Below are 21,722 nucleotides of genomic sequence, written 5' to 3'. Positions count from 1 at the left end.
AATCTCAATCACCAAGGATGTTCACTTCACAAGCCTCACTTTATCTAGCCTAATCATCACATGACTAAAGAATTCTAGATTATAGCTTCTTTGGAGCTATTGTCATGTAAGATTGAGTCTGCACAATATTTGGTAGCATGTCTGAAGTACCAACCCTTTATTTATGAGAGTCTATAGGCATTTGAGAATGAAACATTTCCTCTCTAAAGATGGTTCAAGCAAGAATGGAACATTGAGTATAAATCCCCACTTTAATGTAAAATTCCCACGCTATATTGTCAAACAATCAAATATAGCAACCTTCTTTCTATTCTTCTTTTACTTCATTGCAAAGAATCATCCATGGAGATCGAGGAAAAGAACAAGAGCATAAAAAAGAAAATAACTCTTATATTACATGCATCAATATAGTTAAGAGATTGACTATGATATGCAAATAAAATTAGTATCCAATGATTATCTCAAGATACTCATTAACATCCTTCCTAATGCAATCTGCTTCTTTATTCAATCTAGTTGTTCCATATTCCTAAAGAATACCTCATCGTCCTATTAGAAAGGGAGCACTCATTTCCTAGTAAAGGCATCAACAAGAACTGATGTTATCAGGAATCATTCTAGTATCATTGACACTAGTTCTTCTTTGTTATTTTGTCAATGCCAATAAGTTACTCCAAATTCTGTCCACAATTTACTACTAATAGTGTATGATTTTTCTTGCAATAGTAATCACTCTTGTCTTGAATGATGGGTTATGACAGATCAAGTATTCATTATTAGCAGAAAAAAAATAAGAATATCCATGCGTAGAATAATTAGCCACCAGGAATGCTTAGTTCTCCATGATGATGACTATATGGATAACTTGGATCAACACTTGTTTGATTTCACTCTGCCTAACGAAATTTGTATCTAAATAACTATACCCTTAAGACTAATTTTAACATAACACAATGATCTTTGAATTATTTGATGTCAGGAGTAGTTGTAATCATATTATCATTGTGATAGTGATGCTTTGATGCTTCGTACATCATATTGATAGTCATACATCATATTGATAGCAGTGTAATCATCATGTAGTAGATTTTATTGCCACTTCTCAAATTGTATTCCATAACTGTGTAATGAATCCCCAATCTCTATGATGTAGGAGAATCCTAGGTTGCCTTGTAATCCTGCACTTTTGTTCATTCTGCCAGTTACTGCCGACTTCTAGTTATTGCCGAGCATTTAGTTGATGCCGAGTTCTTAGTTACTGCAGAGTGATCCTTTAGTTGTCGAGTGATCCTTTGATTGTCGAGTGATCCTTTGGCTGCCGAGTTCTCTGTGGTTGTCGAGTTCTACGTGGTTGCCTAGCATTGGAGGATGTCGAGTTCGTAGTCATTGTCGAGTGATTCCTTTGGATGTCGAGTTCATGCGGATGATGAGTTCTAGTATTTTGTGAAGTCTTCATTTGTTGAGTAGTCTGTGTCTGGTTCCAGTTTGGGCCGACCTTTGTTGCGTTTAATTTTGGTACAGGTAGTTATTATGAGCTAACTTCTAGTTGTGCATGAATTTAATGTAAGATTTAATTTTGTGATAGACCGACCTGTGGCCGCACAAGTATTTAAGGGAGTCTAGGATTGAGTTTTAGGTAGAACAGAGGGGATTGAAAGGAGGCGATGTGTCTAGATGTGGGAACTTGAAGTTAGATTGTGAATTTGAAAGTTGTATATTATAATTGGTCATAACCCAGAAGGCCTTAAAGTTGGGCATGTATGTTGAATATCCAATGAATCTATAAGTGTTTTCGCTCCATTATGCTTTGGTTGTTGTTCTTTGTGTTGTGTTTCCGCTGTGTTAATTCTTGCAAGGTGGTATAGATAGCTGGGTGTGCCTTTGGCCCTAGTTATTTATGTCCCTCCCTGCTTCAAGTGGTATCAGAGCCTGAGGTTCGTCCTTGTGGTGATTGGATTGTGTAGAACTCTATTTCAAATTTGGTTGTAGGGTTGCAGATCTACAGATTTCTTTTACAGTCAGATCACATGTTCATGATGATATGTGCATGTCTAGCATTCACACTCTAGATTCAGAGATTGTAGATAGGTGCGTGAAGTCAATTGGTATTGTTCACATTACTCAGGTGAGAAGTTTACTTGAGTTGCCAGTTGATTTCCATTCATGGATTAGTTGTTGGGATCTTTATTTTAGTACTTGGGATTGTTTTGACCGGAGATATCTATCATTCTTTGGTAGTAGTATCTGTTGCACTATCATGGACTTGATTAGTAGTTTACCAAGTGTAGTTCGCATCCATGCCAGCAGCTTGTCTGATGCTAGAATTAGTTTTTATACACATGTGCGCAGCATTGTTCATGTATCCAGTCGACCATTCTTGTTGGAATGGGTTGATGATCTCTCAGTTATGACAGAGTTTACAGAAGAGTCCCAGGATCCGATTATTACTGATGACACCCAGGGGGATGTTGTGGACAGTTTTAAGGACTTAGTCTCCTCAAAAATTTCTTTTGATACGGAGGTTTTTGATGTTGATGCTTCAGGCACTCCGTTTGATGATACGAGTTCAGCAGTTGGTCTGCAAAATTTGGATGGCAGTATTACAGATGACAGCTATTCCGAGGTTACTCCTTTGGACAGTGTACCAAGGGTAGAGTATAGGAGTTCGACCAGTCAGCACAATCATGTGTCTAGTCAACTGAGAGTTGGCGAGCGAGACATTACTATCGCTTGCGAGCATTTTGATGCTGCTCATCAGTTGTTAGCAGTTTATGGATGGGGTTCTCCTACTAGTGATGAGCAAGGAGGCAGTTATCTTTCCTTGACAGAGATCCAATCTTTATAGGAGGCTATCCGAATTCTGAGACAGAATTATATGCAGTTGGTAGCCAACAGAGATTATCTTATGGAGTGGGGCAGTACAACATATGACGCATTATTGGTCAAGGAAGATGAGGTGAGTGATCTTACTCAGCAGCTCGAGGTGACTTCTAAGTTTCTTGAGAATACACAGTTGGCTTTCGAGGAGTCACAATTTCATTTAGCTGAGGTGACCGTGGTTGGAACGACTTCAGTCTTTACCAGATTCTGTACAGTCACTGACCGTGGTGTCTGGTGATCCGAGGATGTCCATGGTCGAGGTTGATAGAGGCAGTGGAGATGAGGTTATATCTATCCACGACACTAGTATTGGCATATTTGGTCCGTTTCCACTAGAGGCAGGTTCAGCTGAGTTGGGCGTTGCAGCTGAGCATTGTGGTATGTTTGACTTGGAGGGCACAGAGACTAGAGATGTTGTTGTTGATTCTGCGCCCTTGGCTATATCATCCTCTGACTTAGCTGATAATCAGTCACAGTTGGTCAAATTACGTCTGCAAGAAGAGTCTTTCACTGGGATTGGTTCTTTTTACCGGCATTATACTGCAGGATATGTTCATCGGTTTGCTTTTGATCCATGTGTTGAGGAGTTGATGTCAGACAAGTTTGGTATGGGCTCTCATTTTTGCTATCTACCGTGTAATGACTATTCACCATCAGCAGTGCATAGGTGTTATGGTTATGAGACAGTGGTCGATGATCTGCAGTGTTGTGTTAACTGCAATAGATGTACAGTGTGTGGATTCTCTGTATTTGGTGCAGTTACATGCAGGAGTGGTCACCATTGTAGCAGAGTTGGAATGTGCATTCCGCATAACATGGTGGGTTGTGTGGATGGTGTTGACAGTTTGGGTGATCTACTCTACTTGGGGTTTGATGTTTTGAGAGTTTGTGTCTCGTGGGTTTTTGCCTATGGTAGTAGTAGATTTGGAGTTCAATTGCACAGTGGTTCACGATCCATTCATGGATTCCTCTTGGTTATATTTCAGAGGTTGTTGCAGGAGCCTACACTGATTGTCAGCGGTATAGTTCATGACTAAATTTGGGATCCAGGTGGAGCGACTGGTTTGTTATTCGGCCATTGCTTGAGGACAAGCAATTTCAGGAAGGGCGGACTGTAATGTCCCCGTTTTGGATTGACATCATTTTGCGTACCAGATCAGTCTATCACGGACTCTCGTAGACTAGTGGTTGTGATGAGAGGGTTATTTTGGCATTTATTTAAGGATTGGATGACTTATTATGCTCTTGGAGATATTATTTTATTATTACTTTTTATACACGGCCTAGATGTTATAATTTTAAGTTGAGATTGCACTTTTTACTTTATAAAGTTATTTATTATAAAAGTGCATTATAATGGGATTTTATAATGGATGTTTCTAGAAGTTCTTAGTAACTTCTTAGAAAGGGATGCTTCTAGAAGTCCTTAGTAGCTTCTTAGAAAAGTAAATAAATAGAGGGCTTGGCCTCTCATTTGGAGGGAGGGAATTTGGTAACTCAACTACATCTTCTATGAGCATTTGTGGAGCTTGATAGTCTGCAAATCAATCATGTTTTTGGTTTTGACGAAATGAAAGAGTTGTATGATACTGACCCTGATTTCTCTAAGGTGTGGAGAGAGTGCAGAGCACAAAATTTAATAGATCACATAAATAAGTATAATGAGTATTTCATTCAAGAAGGTATGTTGTTTAAAGGTATTTAGTTGTGTATTCCTAGAAGTTCTATGAAAATCAGTTTGATCAAGGAAAAGCATAGTGGTGGATTAGCTGGACATTTTAGAATTGATAAGACATTGAGTTTGCTGAAGGATAAATATTATTGGCCATAAATGTATAAGGATGTTCAAAAATTTGTGAAGAGTTGTGGAGTTTGTCAAGTTGCAAAAGGAGTAAGTCAGAACACTAGTTTGTATACACCTATTGTTGTTCCTGTGAAACCTTGGAGTGACATCAGTATAGATTTTGTTCTTGAATTGCCTAAAACAGTGAAGGGGTATGATTCTATATTTGTTGTTGTGGATAGATTTTCTAAGATGGCTCATTTCATACCGTGTAAGAAGACATCAAATGCTGAGCATGTTGTTGAACTTTTCTTTAAAGAGATTGTGAGATTGCATGGATTACCAAGAAACATTATTTCTGATAGAGACAACAAGTTTGTTGGTTACTTTTGGAAGATTTTATGGGAAAAGATGGGTACTAAGTTGAAGTTTAGTTCCACATTCCATCCACAAACAGATGGATAGAGAGAGGTTGTGAATAAAAGCTTGGGTAATTTGTTGAGATGTTCAGTAGGAGACAAGCCAAGTAATTGAGAGATACTATTTGCACAAGCTGAATTTGAATAAACTAATTCTATGAATAGGAGTACAAGGAAGACACCTTTTGAGATTAATACAAGAATGCAGCCTAGAGGAGTATCAGATTTGAGAGACATTGTTGGTGAAGAAAAGAGAAGTGTTGTAGGAGAAGAATTTGCTGATATTTTTAAAGTATTTTTTTAAGAGAACCATTTAGGGTTCACAACATAGGCTTTCGTACGGAGCAGTGTTTATAATATTCCACCATTAGGCACAATGGGCTTAGGACACTCCTTGTAAAACTCCAAAGTAGGGTCCCTGGCATGAATAACATGATTGATTTGCCCAACCATGCTCTCAAAGGTCTCATAAATCTCTCCAAGGTTATGTCACTGACCATAATTAACATATGCCCAAATATATTATTTCTCTAAATATAAATGAAAATATATAATATACTTTAATACATGATTAAATTCATATCTAATTCCTTACTTTTAAATCAATACTCTAAGAAAAATAATTATGTAAAAGAAAAAGAAAAAGATTACAAACAAATAAATTACCAAATAATAGTAACAAAATTTATATATATAATACTACTGTAATGTGAATAGTCTAATTACAATACCTCATAAATAGATATCCTAGTCAAAATCTTAATATATGAATTGCAATAAAATACATATGGAATAAAGAACTAATTAATAAATAAATATACCTAACCAAGTGACCACTAGTCACATGTGTGGGTCACGTCATTAGGAGAAAGCATATATGAATAGGGGAAAAGACATTACCGTTGATTTGGTGAGATATAGAAAAAGAAAAGATTAATAGCAAAATGAAGGGGAATAGAAGAAATTTCAGAAGAAGAAGAAAAGAATACATGTCATATATCCATGTTTTAAAATGGGGTCCAAATAAGCAATTACATACCCCATGTGTGATTTAAAATATATTAATAAAGTACACCAAAATTAAATAAGTGGAATATAAGAATACAAAAGGGCATTCTATGGTGAGCAGTCAACTAAATTAAAATAAGGAATGATCTTCCTTGCTAAAGGTATGTAAAGGTTTTTTACATATATTCTTGGAGTTTATGTTTTTCTTTAAAATATTCTTTTATGAATATCGATAGTTATTTATGAACTAAACTTTGATCATATGAAATATTTTTAATATTAGTCATTGATAAAGTCATAAAATATAGTAAATATAAACTTATTTATATATAATGATATAAAAGAATCAATAATTAAGTATGATTAATTTATAATATATCAAAATATGTGCACAATATTATCTATTGTATATTGGAAGCACTTACTTAATTAGATGCATGTGTATAAATATTATACAAATGTATATATATTATGATGCAAAAGAATTAGAATGTTTAAAGTTGAATTCCTTATCTTCTTATTATACTCCTGGGAGTTGATAGATGATGTTGTGTAAGAAGACGTAGAGTAAAACCAAAGAGTATACTGGTGTCATGCGGCCTACGACTAAGTAAATTCAAGCTCTCCTTAGGATAGATATAAGTGGGAATTAAGGAAATAAGGCTCAAGCATACTAATTACCAAGTACATTATGAATTATATAATATTTACTTAAATTGCATTAGTTGATCATAAAGTAATGTGCGTTAAACATTGATTATTGATAACCTCCGAACAAGGGTCATTACAGGTTAGAAGAATCAGTATCAACATATTCAATGACCCACACAATGGGCTCAATGAAGAAGCAAATGTAGCTGTAAATGCAAGCAAGTTACAAGTTAGAAACATCAAAAAAATTTAAAAAATTCAAATCCTTATATTTTAATATCAGCAAATGCTAAAATCAGAAATAATTTTATCAAATCAGCAATAACACTTTATTAAGTTTCTTACTTCATGGTAGACCACCAATTATGCTAGATTCATGCCATCTATTCCACTCTGCACTGATCACCGAGGATTGTAATGCCTCTTGGACCTCAAGCATCCTCTCTATTAAAATAAAGTAGCTAGCATATCTAGTCGCCACTGGCTTGAGGAATTCTTTCTTTGAATACATCCTAAATAATGCAAGACATGTGTGATGATTGAAAATAAGCATTTGCATGTCTCTAGCCTCATACACCACAACCTTTATCCAATCAATTTTCCCAATGTCCTTCAAGATGTTGTTCAATGCATGTTCACAACATGGCATCCAAAAAATGTGCCTATAAATACTCTCCACCACTAATCCATTCGGCCTTGTTCAATGCATGTTCACAACATGGCATCCAAAAAATGTGCCTATAAGTACTCTTCACCACTAATCCATTCGGAAAACACACCCAGGCTGAATCTATCACTACCTACACAACATTTGAAGAGCCGACCTCTTCTATAACATCTTCTGAAAACTGAAATAGGAAGGTTTCATCCTTCCTTTTCCTTGAACAATCTATGCATCTAAGAAAATAAGAGCCCAATGAGCTAGTGACAATAATATTGATGAGTGGTTGATGCTTTATATTTGACCACCTATCTATGATGAAGCATCCCTTAGTTGTCCATGTTTCTCTCATTTCCTCCATCCAAAATACTCACTTTTGAATATTCTTTATCAAGGAAAGTCATGTGTAGTTCTGTCTCATTAGGTGGTACAAATAAGGTACCAACAGCATAAATATCTTTGCAAATTTGTTTATCAAACACGGGACAGAACACATGCCATGAGAAAAAAGAGACCTCCCGATAGATTCTTTAACCATCACTTTTTCTTGCAAATTAAATAGTTCAGCAACATTGGTTTCTCTTTTACTATTCTTCCCTTCTAAAAGGCCCTTTTCCAATCTGGTAGAAGTGATAGGTGCGGTACTTTCTTCCCTAGTAGAGGGTTGACTCAAATCTTACAAAGTTTGCAAACTAGCTTACACATGCTCTACTGAAACCCCTAATTTTAGTGCCTCCCTCTACGTGCAATTTACTAGCCCCTAGTTTTTCTACTTGTGTTATAACTTTTGCAACCTTTCACCCATTGACGACCCATCCATAAAAGATGGCAACATAATCTAGTATAGCTGCACAAATAATGTATTTTAAACAAATGACACTCACATTCCCTACTCCTCTTGGAATTTTTTCCTTATATTTTTCTATTGTGGCAAATTGAAGGAGAGGTTTTGTAAAGATATGAAACCCAACAGTCAAACTTTTCCCTCCAAACCTCTTGGCTGTTCATATTCTGATTAATGTTCAGTTGTAAAAGGATGTTACTGCTGCATTGTAATAGCATGAAGAGTTATGTCTCTCGATTAAGGATTAATAAGATTATTGCTCTGTTTGAAGAGTGGATTATAGAATTTGTGTGAATTATTTTTGAATCTCTATTTTTAATTTGCTGTTTGTATTTTAACAATTGGTATCAGAGCAGGTTGTGCTCATCTTGTTCAGTGGAAGATTTAAGTTTGAGTGGGAGCTATGGATTTGAAGAAATAAAAGTTGAAAGGTTCAATGGACAAAATTATGCATTGTGGAAGATGCAGATGGAGGATTCTTTATACCAAAAGGATCTATGGCAGCCATTACAAGGTAAGGCTAAGAAACCTACAGCCATGTCTGGTGAAGATTGGGACATTTTAGATAGAAAAGCACTAGGAGCAATTGGTTGTGCTTATCTCCATCTGTGGCATTTAATATATCTAAAGTGAAAACAGTAGTTGAATTGATGACTGTATTGGATAAATTGTATGAAAAACCTTCAAACCTTCAGCATCGAATGAAGTTTTTCTTATTAAGCGGTTGGTTAATATGAAAATGGCTGAAGGTAAATCCGTGGCAGAACATTTGAGCAATTTTAATACTGTAACCAGTCAGTCAGCTTCTGTCAAAATTACCTTTGATGAAGAAGTTCGGGTTTGTTAATCTTATCCTCTTTGCCAGAAAGTTGGAATAGTGTAGTCATGGCAGTAAGTAATTCTATTTCTGGTTCAAATACATTGAAATTCAATGATGTTGTTGGTGTAATTCTAAGTGAAGAAATGCACAAGAAAAGCAAGGGTGAGATGCCAACAAGTAATGCTTTTATCACAGATGACAAAGATGACAAAGGCAAATCGAGAGAAAGAGGAAGGAATACGAGTGATCATGATAGATCACAGGCAAGGTCAAAATCTAAAAGTAGAGACTGGATGTTGGTTTTGTGGCAATCCAGGCCACGTCAAAAAGAATTGTTGGACATATAAGAAGGTACTGGAAAAAGAAAAGGAAGAGGAAGCCAATGTAGCATGTCAAGACAATATAGGTATTCTTATCCTAACCACTGAAGAAACTGCAGATCATGTTTGGGTGTTTGATTCAGGAGCATCATTTCATGTGACTCCACATAAGGAGTATTTTGAAAGCCTGCAAATTGGAGACTTTGGTAAGGTTGTTTTGGGAAATAATGAATCTTGTGATGTTTCTAGTATAGGAGATGTGCTATTAAAATTTAAAAATGGTAATAGTTGACTGTTAAAAGATGTTAGATATGTTCCCCGGCTGAAGCACAATTTGATTCCGGCTGGAAAACTTGGTTCTCTTGGGTGTGAAATCAAGTTTGACTTAGATGGAAGGTTAAGAAGGGGGCTTTGGTGATTGCTCAGGGCAGAAAAATGGGCAGCCTTTATTTAGTAGAGTCGCAGTAAAGTGGAAGTTATTCATCCCGTGCAGACTTGTTCTCTATCACTATCACAACCTCCTGTAGAAGAATCTAATAAAAATATGACAAAAGAAGACAATGAGAGATTAAAAATTATAATAGCTAAACTATTAAAGCAAAATGAAAAGCAGAATGAGATAATTACTGATATGAGTTTACGAATTCTACAGCTTTCAAAAGTGCAAGGTTCGATTTCTCGAGACACCATGGAGGAAGGGGAAGTCTATAGCAAGATAAAGTCTTTGGAGTTCAATGACATACAAGAAGCTCACAATCAGAAGGAGCTGAGAATGCAAGAGAAGGTTAAGAAAACACAGGCTCTGCAGCTGGTGAAGCAAATACAGGCAACACCACTGGTGACTGGGCAGCTTATGGAGATGATAAACCAGGAGAACACAGAGTCCAAATACCATATGGGGGGACCTATTTCTATAGCTTCCATTTCTCTTACATTACATTCCAAGAAGCATGCGAACCACATGGAAGAGTTGTTGCTGATATACATAGAGACTTGCTATGTCCAGCCCCAAGCAATTCGACAATGGGTCAAGTTTGCTTTTGTTTTTTCTTTGGATCCCAGTGCTCCGTGTTTAGAGTGCACTGATAGGGGTCTGCGGGTTGTGGGTGGTATGGCCAGAAATAATAGATATAGTGCAATGGTCCTTAGGATATACATTGAAAGGACACTGATAAATGAGAGAGAAAATGAAACAGGGGTTTTGCAGAAGTATCCACAGAAGTATAATAGCATTTATTTTGTGGCAATAACAGAGCCTCTGTCATATCAGTATGAGGACAGTAATTCAGATGCAGCAGTTACACATCTATTAAAAGATTTCAAGTACCCTATCTTTGTTAATCTTATCCTCTTTGCCCATTCAATGTCAAGTACCCTCGCTGAACTTCATGGGATTTTGATTGTTGCAAACTCAAATCCGAACCTTGCCACTTAGATACAAATTACTGTCACTAATAAATTGGTGCTCTAAAAGTTCAGATTTTAGATGCAATAGCTCCAATGCTTCTTGTTAGAAACAACGAGGATGTTACATTTATTAAATAAGTTCTTCAGTGCTGATTCTATAAACTCTCTATCTACCTCCTCCAAGATAAAATTCATCATCATGCTAAAAAAAATTAAATTAAATTAATTTCTAATGTTTGCATGTTTAATTTACACATGTTAGTCAACATGGAGAATGTGGCCTTTCAATTGTATTATTGAATCTACTAAAGCTCTTTAAGGCCCCAAGATTTTTATTGCAAAGAGAAGCAATAATTGCATATTCAAGCTATTGAAGAACATTAAGAAATTTCAACATTTCACATAAGAAGCAATTTAATATATTGTTATTACCAGATGAGCACCTGAATTTGAGTCCTCTAAATTCACATGTTTGAAGAACAAGAGGTAACTCTGATGCCAATATATATTGTGGTTTTCTATGCATCTTATTAGTGTCGAGCAGTTCATCAATCACCTACCAATCAAGGAGTAATCACAAGTTACTATAATCAGATTGTATGAACAGGGAAAGATGACATAAATGAAAATTAAATGAATATAATAAAACTTTAAATTAGTACAAAAACAAATATCAATTTTAACTCACCCACAAAAGAAATCTTGAAATATGAATACAGTAAAGATACATTCTACAATGATTTGAAAATGGCAACATAATCATATGAAAAATGGGAATTGTGAAGAATATGTGGAAAAAAGCAGAATTTATATAGATTTGTATTGAACATATGTTTTATGTACCTTTATTCATTGTTACCAAAATAGAATTAAAGCAATATTGTAATGATTAGCTTATAATGCCCATTTAAATTAAAATCTGTTAAGTTGTTTAGTTGGTTTCACTAGTAACTTTGTGTTTCTGCATTTCATTTTATTAACTTTTTATTATGTCTTTAGGTCTTAATCATTTCAATTATGAAAAAATCTTGTAATTGCCTATATAAGGAGCATTCCACACCTTTGTTGAATGTATAGCAAATTCAATTGTCATTTTATAGTATTAGAGTAGAGGTTGGTTTATGGCAATTTGTTGCTTGATATTTTACAAAATTTCATGGGCTTTTTTGGCATATTTTTTTATAAAACAAGTTTCATGGATTTTCTTGAACATTTTGTGAGGCAACTTCTTTTGACAATTTTTGGCAAAATTGTGGGATTTAGAGTTTTATTGCTGATTTTTTATCAATAAAATTGAAGTTTTTTTAGAAGTTGATCTTAATCTCTAGATAATGAAAGGAATGGCTTGGTTAACATCATGTTGAAAGGCACTTAGTTTGTCCTTCAACTTGGTCATCAACAAAACTTCTATAGAAAGCAGTTGGCTGATCACAGGTCCACTTAGGAAGGCAACTGACTCTTTTCCCAAAGCGTTTAGAAGAGGAGGCAACCTTATGTGCCAAATAACCTAAAAATTATGTCAAGTCTTCCCTAGGGTAGTTATAACTTAGTAGAATGACCATCAAGAGAGAGTATTGAAGTAATATTGTAATATTTAGCTTATATTGCTCATTTAAAGTTGTTTTATTCATTTAGTTAGTAGCTTTTTTTTTTTGTATGCCAAATAGTTAGTCAACTTACTATTTAGAATTTATATCATTTTCATTATCGAAAGATCTCCTTGAATTCCTCTCCTTTGTTCCTTTGTTTTATATATGAACATTTCGTTATCATTTGAATTAGAAATACTTCATGAGTCAAACAAAGGATCTCATGTGCTTAAGAAATATAGAGTGATTTTGTACTTCATTTCTTCATTGTAGCTATTATGATAATAGATAGTTTCTATTATCTCTGTTTAGTATCTAATGGTTATCTACTGTAATCTTCTTATAAATATTAGAATGTTTCTAATATTTAGTTAGTTGTAGTTATCTATTAGCTTTTTTGCCTTTCTTTTAGCTAGAATAGAATACTTCTATTCTTTATAATCGTTTCCTAAAGAAACATTGACTTTATTCTTTTTTATATAGAGACCTCTTGGTCTCTGTTAATAACAAGCAAATATTTTCCAATATTATGGTATCAAAGCCAATACTCCAAATTTTTTCGACAATAATTATAATTTCTTGGTTGAAGTTATGTCTTTTATTTTCAAAATTATTTTCATGCATATCTGCTTCCTACTCTCTCTATAATCCAACTAGGATTTCCGTTCAAAGAGATTTGAATCCGCCAACTTCTACTTCAGTTAATCAACCCATTTCTGTCCAGATCCGTTTGTTTTCTCTGCACATTTCTGCCATTTTTTGTGGTTTTTTACAGCAAGGCCATTTTGTTCAAAACCTTAATTTTTGGGTTCGTAAAAAAATTTTGATTGCAGATTCTTGGTGGGTTTTTCAAGAGTTCAACTAGATTGCTATCAGATTTTTCTGGGTGCCTCAATTTTCGAGCCAGCCAATCCAAAAACAGACAATATATTCTTTCTAGGATTTTCGAGCTCTCTTCTTGGTCATCCTTCAAATTTTTCGGGTCTCTACTTTTTGAGGGTTGCATGTACTTGGATGTTGTTATGTGTTGCTTTACCATGCAAAGTCTCATGTTTTGCCTCCCATAAAAATTCTAGTGGGTTTTCATAAATTTTTTTCCTTAAAAAAAAATCTAATGGGTTTTCATATTTTTTTCCCTAAATTTTTTTTATGGGTTTCTATAAAATTTCTGATTCTGTAATTCACAAAATTGCATGGGATTCCTTTGTGGGTTTGTAATTTTTCCTCATAAATTATATGTTGGGTTTTACCATTTTTCCTAAAAAACAAAGCTTTGTATTAATGTCATTTGATTTCCACAATCCATTAGTAATATCATGAGAAGATTTTTTGAGTTTGATTGTGTCACAATTTTTTAAGCATCAACGTTTCGGATCATACACAGTGATCCATCATCAGGATGAGGAGTGCAAGAGAATAGAGAAAAAATGTAAAGTTTTGTATTGTCAGGTTTTGATTGATTTTTCACCTCGAAAATTATGTTGGGTTTTAACTGATATTTCACCTCAAAAATCATGTTGGATTTTAATTGATTATTCACCTCAAAAATCAAGTTGGGTTTGATTGATTCTTCACCCCAAAATTCGGTTTGATTTTTAAGATTTTCTCATAAAAATCATGGTTTTTTGTAGTTTGTTTTGGAGCATTATGCTCATCTACAAAGTTTTGGAGCATTATCCAAAGTACCATTAGAAGTCTTCTTAGCAAACAACCTCTGCTCCAGATTCAAAAGACTCCTGAAAAAAGAACGTTCAATGCAACTATTGCCACAAGTATGGGCACCTGAAGGTTGAATGTCAAACATGCTTAGTTGCTCTATCTAAGCAATCTGGTTTGCAGCCCACAGCAAATAATGTGGAGCACCTTCAGCAGACAGAAACTGTCTTTTATGCTTTTTGACAGTTTCATGCTCTGGATAGATTAACCATTAAGGGAGGGCATTACGATAATAGATAGTTTCTATTATCCCTATTTAGTATCCAATGGTTATCTATTGTAATCTTCTATAAATATTAGAATGTTTCTAATATTTAGTTAGTTGTAGTTATCTATTATCTTTTTTAGCTTTCTTTTAGCTATAATAGAATACTTTTATTCTTTTGATCTCTGACAACACTACTTGGTAGAAATCCCACCTCTACCAAATCTATATCTCTGACATATGCATATATTTGACCACTACAATATATATATTGTCTCTAAGAGATTCTCTAAAAATCTCTCTAGGATTCCAATTTGGAATCCTGGCATTCAAATATGAATGCCCTCTAATCTCTGAGTTCTCTTTTGGAGAAACTCAACATTCAAATGAATGCCCTCTACCAAGTTATTACTTGGTCTCTAGTTATAACATCTCTAATATATCCCCATCCATTAGTAACAACTCTTAGTAGTAGTCTTATACTATTAATAACAAATACTCAAATTGATCATATCTTTGACATCTCTTTTACTCTCTAGAGGGAAAGAGCATATATTGTCTAGACATACATATCTCTTATCGTCTGTTAGTCTGCACTGTTATTTACTATGTAAATATATATATGTCTTCTGAGTTTAACTACAGTTTGTTTAAATCCTCTCATTGCCAAGGACGTATATGTAAGATGTATCGGATTTCTTTCCTGCAGATCACTGGTGATTCTGTGGCCCTATTTGTTTGTCTTCTATAACAACCACATTATCCTACCGAGATTCATAGCCTTGTGGATTATCAAAATATATGAACTTGTTTGTATTGAGAGGACAAAGAAGGATCATTTTGGAGTCTGTGTGTACAAATCAAATCAAGTTTTATTATAACCTAAGCATGTTCACTAGGATCGAATTTTTTGCATGCTACTGGTATCTTAGTATGATTTTATTTGTCTTGTTCCATGTTATCCTATTCCCAGTTGTTGAACTTACTATAATGCTGTTGGTCTGCCGCTTTATTCTCTTTTTATTGATTGCTTATGTTTGTCAGGTGATAGTCTTTAATTCTTGTTATCCTCCAAGTTAACAAATGATGGTATTATGTATTTGATGTGACTTCTTGTTTCTTCTTCTAATTAATCTGAACTCTTTCCGATTATTATATTCAACTGATTATTTCTGACTCTCCCTCTTGTTGTCCACTAGTCGTCTATTCCATGTTTTTTTTTTACAGTAAATACCAATGTCTGATTATTGACTTGTACGCTTGCATGGATTACTAATGATAGACATTTTAAATTTATTCATCCGCTATTATCCTCCTTGTGTTTATTGTTGCCTTCTCTCCTTGTTATGACTTTGGGTGCTAAGTAGGATCAACTTATTAGAGTAGGTTTTTGTTTTTATAGCTCGTCCCTATGCATCTGTCTTGACCTCTTATGTTCGTCCACACCACCTTCACCATTCATTTGCTATAATATCTCAAGCCTCCTTTGTATTGTTGTTTGCCCGCTTCCATTCTATAATCTCCTTGTTAACTCTTCTTGGTTTGTTCATGTATGTAAAATGATTTATCAATTCTTGCTACGTATGTCAACCAAATACTCAGTTCACTCTTCGGGTGTTAATAATATATGTTTGTTTGAATCGCGCTCCTTGATACCATGTCCACTATCCGTATTTCCTTCATTCATTTATGTTTTCTCCTTATATATATTATTTTATGTCTTTCTAACAGTCATGTCTATACAAGATCCATAGTTATTTTCACTTAATCCAATAATATATATTATCCACATATGTTATGATATATCATATTTAGCTATAAAATTTATTAATGTTTCCTATAATATTGACTCATCTATATATTGTAAGTTTTCATTCTTTATAATATTTATAATATAGTGAAATAATAATTTATATCATTATTATTATTATATTTTACTATTTTATTTTATTAATCAATCAACTATTCTATCTCTTAGTATTTTAAATAATAATTTAGTATAATTATATATATATATAAATCTCGGGAGAGGGGATATTACAATAAGTTAACTATCGATGAGTTTCATGGCATTTTTAACAGACTGTGAGATGAGGACAACTTAGATTCTTCATTTGAAAAGGGAGACAGCCTTCAAAACTTTGAAGAAAAGGAAAGACAAGAAGTGTACAAATAGTGAAAGTTTTAATGAAGAGTATGATTTTGAAAAGGAAAATTTCACGAGGAAGTTGAATAAAGGTTTAGGTAGATATAAAGACAAGTTTCCTTTAGTATGATTTTGAAAGGGAAAATTTCATGAGGAAGTTGAATAAAGGTTTACGTAGATATAAAGACAAGTTTCCTTTCAAGCGCTTTAAACTATGATAAGGTAAGGCCATTTTGCAGCTAAGTGTCTATATGCAAAAAGTGAAGCAAGCATCTATGAAAAGAAGGCCAAGTCCAACAATAAGTATAAGCGATTAGAGACGAAGCTTCAATAATCAAGAACAAATCTCTATTCAAAGGAAGAGAGTAGCTCATCCGACATTAGTGATGAAGAGTCTGTAAGTGAAGAAATATTGTTCATGGCCATAGAAGTACTTGACAAAAGTCAAGACCATGAAGATCATAGTCATGAAGAAGTAGATTTTGAAGAGAAGCTAATAAGAGCTTTAAATGAAATCAAAAGATTTAGAAAGAAAACATCAGGACTTGAAGTTCTACAAAAAGAGAATAAAGAAAATCCAGGAAAGCTCAAGCCCTTGGAAAAGCACAATAATTGACATAAAGCTGATTGTTTCACTTAGAAGGTCAAATCAATCTGTGACACAATGGAATAATGAGAAGATAAATTAGTAAAAATTCATGTCCTTGGACAAGGTTATTGACTCCCAAAAATTCTCTATTGATAAAAGTGGAGTTGGTCATTGTAAGGGTCAAAGCTCTAAGTCTACAAAAGAAGAATAGCGGAAGACAAATGTTGACAGCACAAAGGATTCAACATCAAAAATAAAAAATAATACTTTCAAGAAGCCTCCTATTTCAAAACAAGTATGTACGAACAAATTTAATAATTCTTCTTTCATGGTTATTGCTTCTCTTGCTAGTATTTTGGACACATGGCAATCAACTGTAGAATATTTGCAAGAAATAGTTTCAAACTTATGAGTAGGAATTCTTTTGCTCCTCCAAGGAACTACACATAAATATTACATGCTATAAATGTAATAATTCTGGTCACACTGTAAAATTTTGTGGAAATGGTATGACAGATGTCTCTAACCAGAACAAGAAGCTTGAAAAAGAGGACAAAGCAAACAAGATGGCTAAGGTTTGCAAAATGAAGGAGACAGAAGAGGTATTGGAATCTTTGATTGTGCAAAACAAAATCTCTCACACAAAATGTAAAATGAATATGATATATTGACAGCGGCTGTTATAGGCTTATGAGGGGGGAGGAGCAAGTTTCTCACTCTCAAAAGCGCTGATGGAGGTAAGCTGAGCTTTGGTGGCAACACATCTGCAAAAATCAAGGATATAGGTACACCTGTTCTGACTGATGGTGAGACAAAAATTGAGAATGTTGTATATGTAGAAGGTTCGAAACACAATTTTTTAAGTGAGTTGATTGGATGATCAAGGACACAATTTAGTTATTAATTCAGAAAACATATTGTTGATGCAAGCAGGGCTGCTACCAATCTAGACATTTTTCATGATATCAAAAGGGAGAAGTTGGGATTGATTTCACTCCATCAAATTACTGTTTGGACTTAAGGGGAGTTTTCATTGCAATATTCTATTAGCCTCATTTCAGATATGTGGGTTGGTTCAATAATTGATGTCGAAGGGGGAGAAATTAGAGCAGCTCTATTTCAGAGTAATTCAGTTTGTATCAATTCAGGCAAGAGCCTACAACACAACAGTAAATTGTGAGCCTCTTATCCGAGAGGTCTTCGGTTCGACTCTACACAAGCTTAACAAATAATAATAATTAATCACATCACATAATAATGAATCTTGGCTTCGGCCTCTTACAGATCAAAAAAAAAAAATCAGTTTGTATCAATTTACTTCAGAGCTTCCTTGTTTTAGGTTGGTTTTAGATGTAGTTGCTAACAATGACAAATGGGGAGAGAATATGTCGTCATTTATATTCAGGGTCATAAATTTCGAAGAATTCCTCAAAGTAAAAATAAAATGGAATGAGCTGCCTGGTTGTCTACTTGTGCTAGTTGCTTATCTACTTCAGTGCCAATCTTAATATTAAAATAAAGAGCAATTATGTATATCTTATGGAGTGATTAATACTATAAATCTTATATTACCATGGCTTAGTTGGAAGCAACCACAAAGTGTAAGAGTGCGTTAGAGAAACAGTTGACAGAGCTTACAAAGGAGAAGTATGTAGTGGAATAACAGCTGAAGCTAAGGAGGCATGTGAGAGAAAGGAGGCTGAACTCAAGGATGTTGCACTGATGTTAAAGAAGGTTGTGGAGGCAAACTCACAGTCACAGGAAGATTTGACATCCGTACCCAGCAGATGTATCAATTACGGAAGAAGTTGAACCCTACAGCATCCCAACCAGCTCCAGGGACGCTTCCTTCTTCAGCTTAGCTTGTTTTCTTTTATGTTATGCATTGAGCATTGTCTCCATTTTGTATTTGTCATCCGGAGACGACATTCTTTTTTGAGGGGATGATGTTGCCAATAATATTTGTGAAGTCTTTGAGAATAGTTAATAATTGATTATGTGTTAAGAAGTATCAGTTATTGAAGGAAGTTCGAACGCAAAGGGTGAGTTGTGACCCTTCGGATACTATATGTACATTCTTGATATCATAAACTCTGAGAGCATTGTCATATGATGTAATTGAATGAATATCAATGAAATGAGCAGTAAGGTTTCCTGAAACATTGTGTTATTTTATCTTTGTGTTATGCTTTCATTACTTTCATAGAATGCACTAAACCAGTTTACCCGTGACAGTAAACAGCACATGGTTTAAGCAGTTATGGATCAATGATTGAGGCACAATTTAATTATTTATGGGCTCTGATAGTCTAGCAAATGGCAGCTCCATGTAATGCCTCTTCTTGAGCTCTAATAACCCGTCTCTTAATAAGACTATTGATTCTAAACCATGCGCCTAAGGAGGTAGTTCATCTCTTTTTAGAGGGTTCATAGATTCTTTTTGTATGGGGCACAACTTATGCTGAGGTTTGGTGTTTGGAATTGAAATTATTAAAATTTACTCCAGTCATTTTAGAACAAGTCGTGCATTTCAATTGATGGTGGAACATTTTTGAAAATAAACACTCTTGACTCAAGTTGTTATAGAGATAAGTATACTGATGTGTTAGTGGTGGTGTGAGCATCATGAGAAGTACCAGATTAAAGGAGTAGGAGACAGTGTCAATGCATGGAGTTGTAATGAATATAGGGAGAAATACAATACTTAGCTACTGATTGGTGAGTCATTTCTGAAGCTCATTATGAATCTCTGCATATCACTAAAAAGGTGTCAAGACTGGTAATGTGTGAAACGTTAATCATTCTGAAATATAATTGATGTGTGGTACTAGATATGAGCAGCCATTAGTTGATTCTGATAATAATTGTTTTCTTTGATTGGATGAAATCAATTTTTAAAAAGGTGTGGAGTTATCCTGTTGAAATATTTAAAATATTGGAGCGGTTTAAAAAAGGGAGTTATGTATAAATTAAAGGCTATTGCTAAGTGTTTAATTTTTGCAATGACTGCAAACTAAAAATTTTGTTGAAGAAAAATGCAAGGAAAAGCATGAATACGTGCTGCTACAGTTTTAAAATGAAAATGGATGTTAGAAAGGAATACGCCAAAAGTATGTTGTGTGCATCAATTAATATGTGTGTCCTGTTAAAGTTATAGCTTCAAAACACGTCTTCAATGTTCTTCCTATACATCAGCGAATAGCTGGTGTTCGTGATTCCTTATATATGTTGCTGACTAGTCACTGTGCCACATTTTTTATGACTGGAGGTTTAGCTTACACGTTATCATGTTTGGTTCACTTTTTTGCTTCTGCAACATTATGTATCGACAGTTTTCTCAACAGTATGCCAAGCAATGCTTGAATCGTTCCAGCTCTCTCTCAACGGCTATTTCCTCATTAGATTTCTGTGCTTTCATTCAATCATTCTGTCATTCATTCTTTCACCCATGCTCATCAGAACTATTCAGAGAAGATTTGCTTTGCAGTATCATAGACATGTATTGAATGCTCATGCCACTATGAGATGATGTTGTTATGACATTATGTATAGAATTTTTATGTTTCCTTGCCTTCTCTATCACTTTATGGAGTATCTACGTGGCATCCAGCTCACCGTTGTATAAATGAATGGTGTCAGTTTCCTGCTTGATGACAGTTTCCTGCTTGATGACCATCATCATTTATAGACTCTGGTTTATCTTCCTTGTGCTCGCCATTATATTGCTCCTGTGAAATGGTTGGCGCTTTGAATTGCTCCTTCGAAAACAGCTGGTGCTTGAACTTCACTTGTTGGTGCCTCTCCATTCACTTGTGGGTGTCTCTTCTTTTATTGATTGGGCTTCTTCAATGTGTAAAAGATATATTATTCTGAGCTCTGTTTTGACGTGTGTGTTCATCTGGTCTGTGCATATATATTATTCTGAGCAAAGAATTTTGTGCAAGACTCGAACCTCTTTGGTTTTGTACTGTATTCAATTTGTATATGATTGATTGATTTATGCTTTATTATATCGCTTAGTATTGAGCATATTATTGAGATTGGCATATGATTCTTGTCAATTATTCTGCCATTATTGTCCTCATCTCTGCAGGTCTACCTATTGTTGAGTGTAGCACAGGCTGAGATAATGTAGGGGATTATTTGGTGGTCATAATGGTTTGAAGACAGAGAGCCTTTGTTTTCTTATTGTTCTGCAGATTTTCTTGATTGAGATCATTCTCAATTATTGTTATATGTGTATATGTCGTCCAACTATGATATTGTATGATTGGAAAGCAAAATTTGAGGATTCCGATTTTGATGACATTCATGTGCATCACATGATGCTGAAGTTAAGAGTGATCCAGTATTGCTCTAAGTCTGACAGTTTATATATGATCATGAGGAATATTGATTGTTTAGTGTTAACAACCTCAGTAAAGGATTTAATACTGTTTAAGCTTGCGAGCTTTGTATTCAGACTTATTGATTGTTCAATAGAGGATCGTCTTTTGGTGTGGCTGGGTTTTTCCCTCGAGTAGGAGGGTTTTCCTAAGGTATCTCTTGTGTTCTGTGTTCTTTGTTATTTTGTATTCTGGTTCAAAACTTAACACGTTCCACTTCTTCAGCATATAAGATGATTGAAGTAGCTAGACAGATGTTCTATTGAGAGAAGCTGTGGTTGCAAGTCACACATGTTAAA

General features: G+C 34.6%; 1 protein-coding gene across 7 annotated transcripts in view; it reads right to left on the bottom strand.

Annotated features, from left to right (window-relative positions):
- The window catches only part of LOC149553589 (Pseudouridine synthase family protein), a 321,934-nt gene that overhangs the window by 64,168 nt on the left and 236,044 nt on the right, over positions 1-21,722 (bottom strand). For 6 of the 7 annotated variants that reach the window (XM_089789008.1, XM_089789006.1, XM_089789007.1 and 3 more), the window contains one exon: positions 11,226-11,349. In XM_089789008.1, coding sequence (XP_089645134.1) covers positions 11,226-11,349 — 124 coding nt within the window. The remainder of the gene's footprint in view (positions 1-11,225; positions 11,350-21,722) is intronic. The other variant, XR_016353129.1, reaches the window with a different exon arrangement.

The sequence above is a fragment of the Cupressus sempervirens genome, chromosome 6, assembly GCF_028749045.1.
Source record: "Cupressus sempervirens isolate cs-2001-9-10 chromosome 6, ASM2874904v1, whole genome shotgun sequence".
NCBI lineage: Eukaryota > Viridiplantae > Streptophyta > Pinopsida > Cupressales > Cupressaceae > Cupressus > Cupressus sempervirens.
Note: the sequence above shows the minus strand (reverse complement) of the source record. Positions and strands in the feature narration are given on the sequence as shown.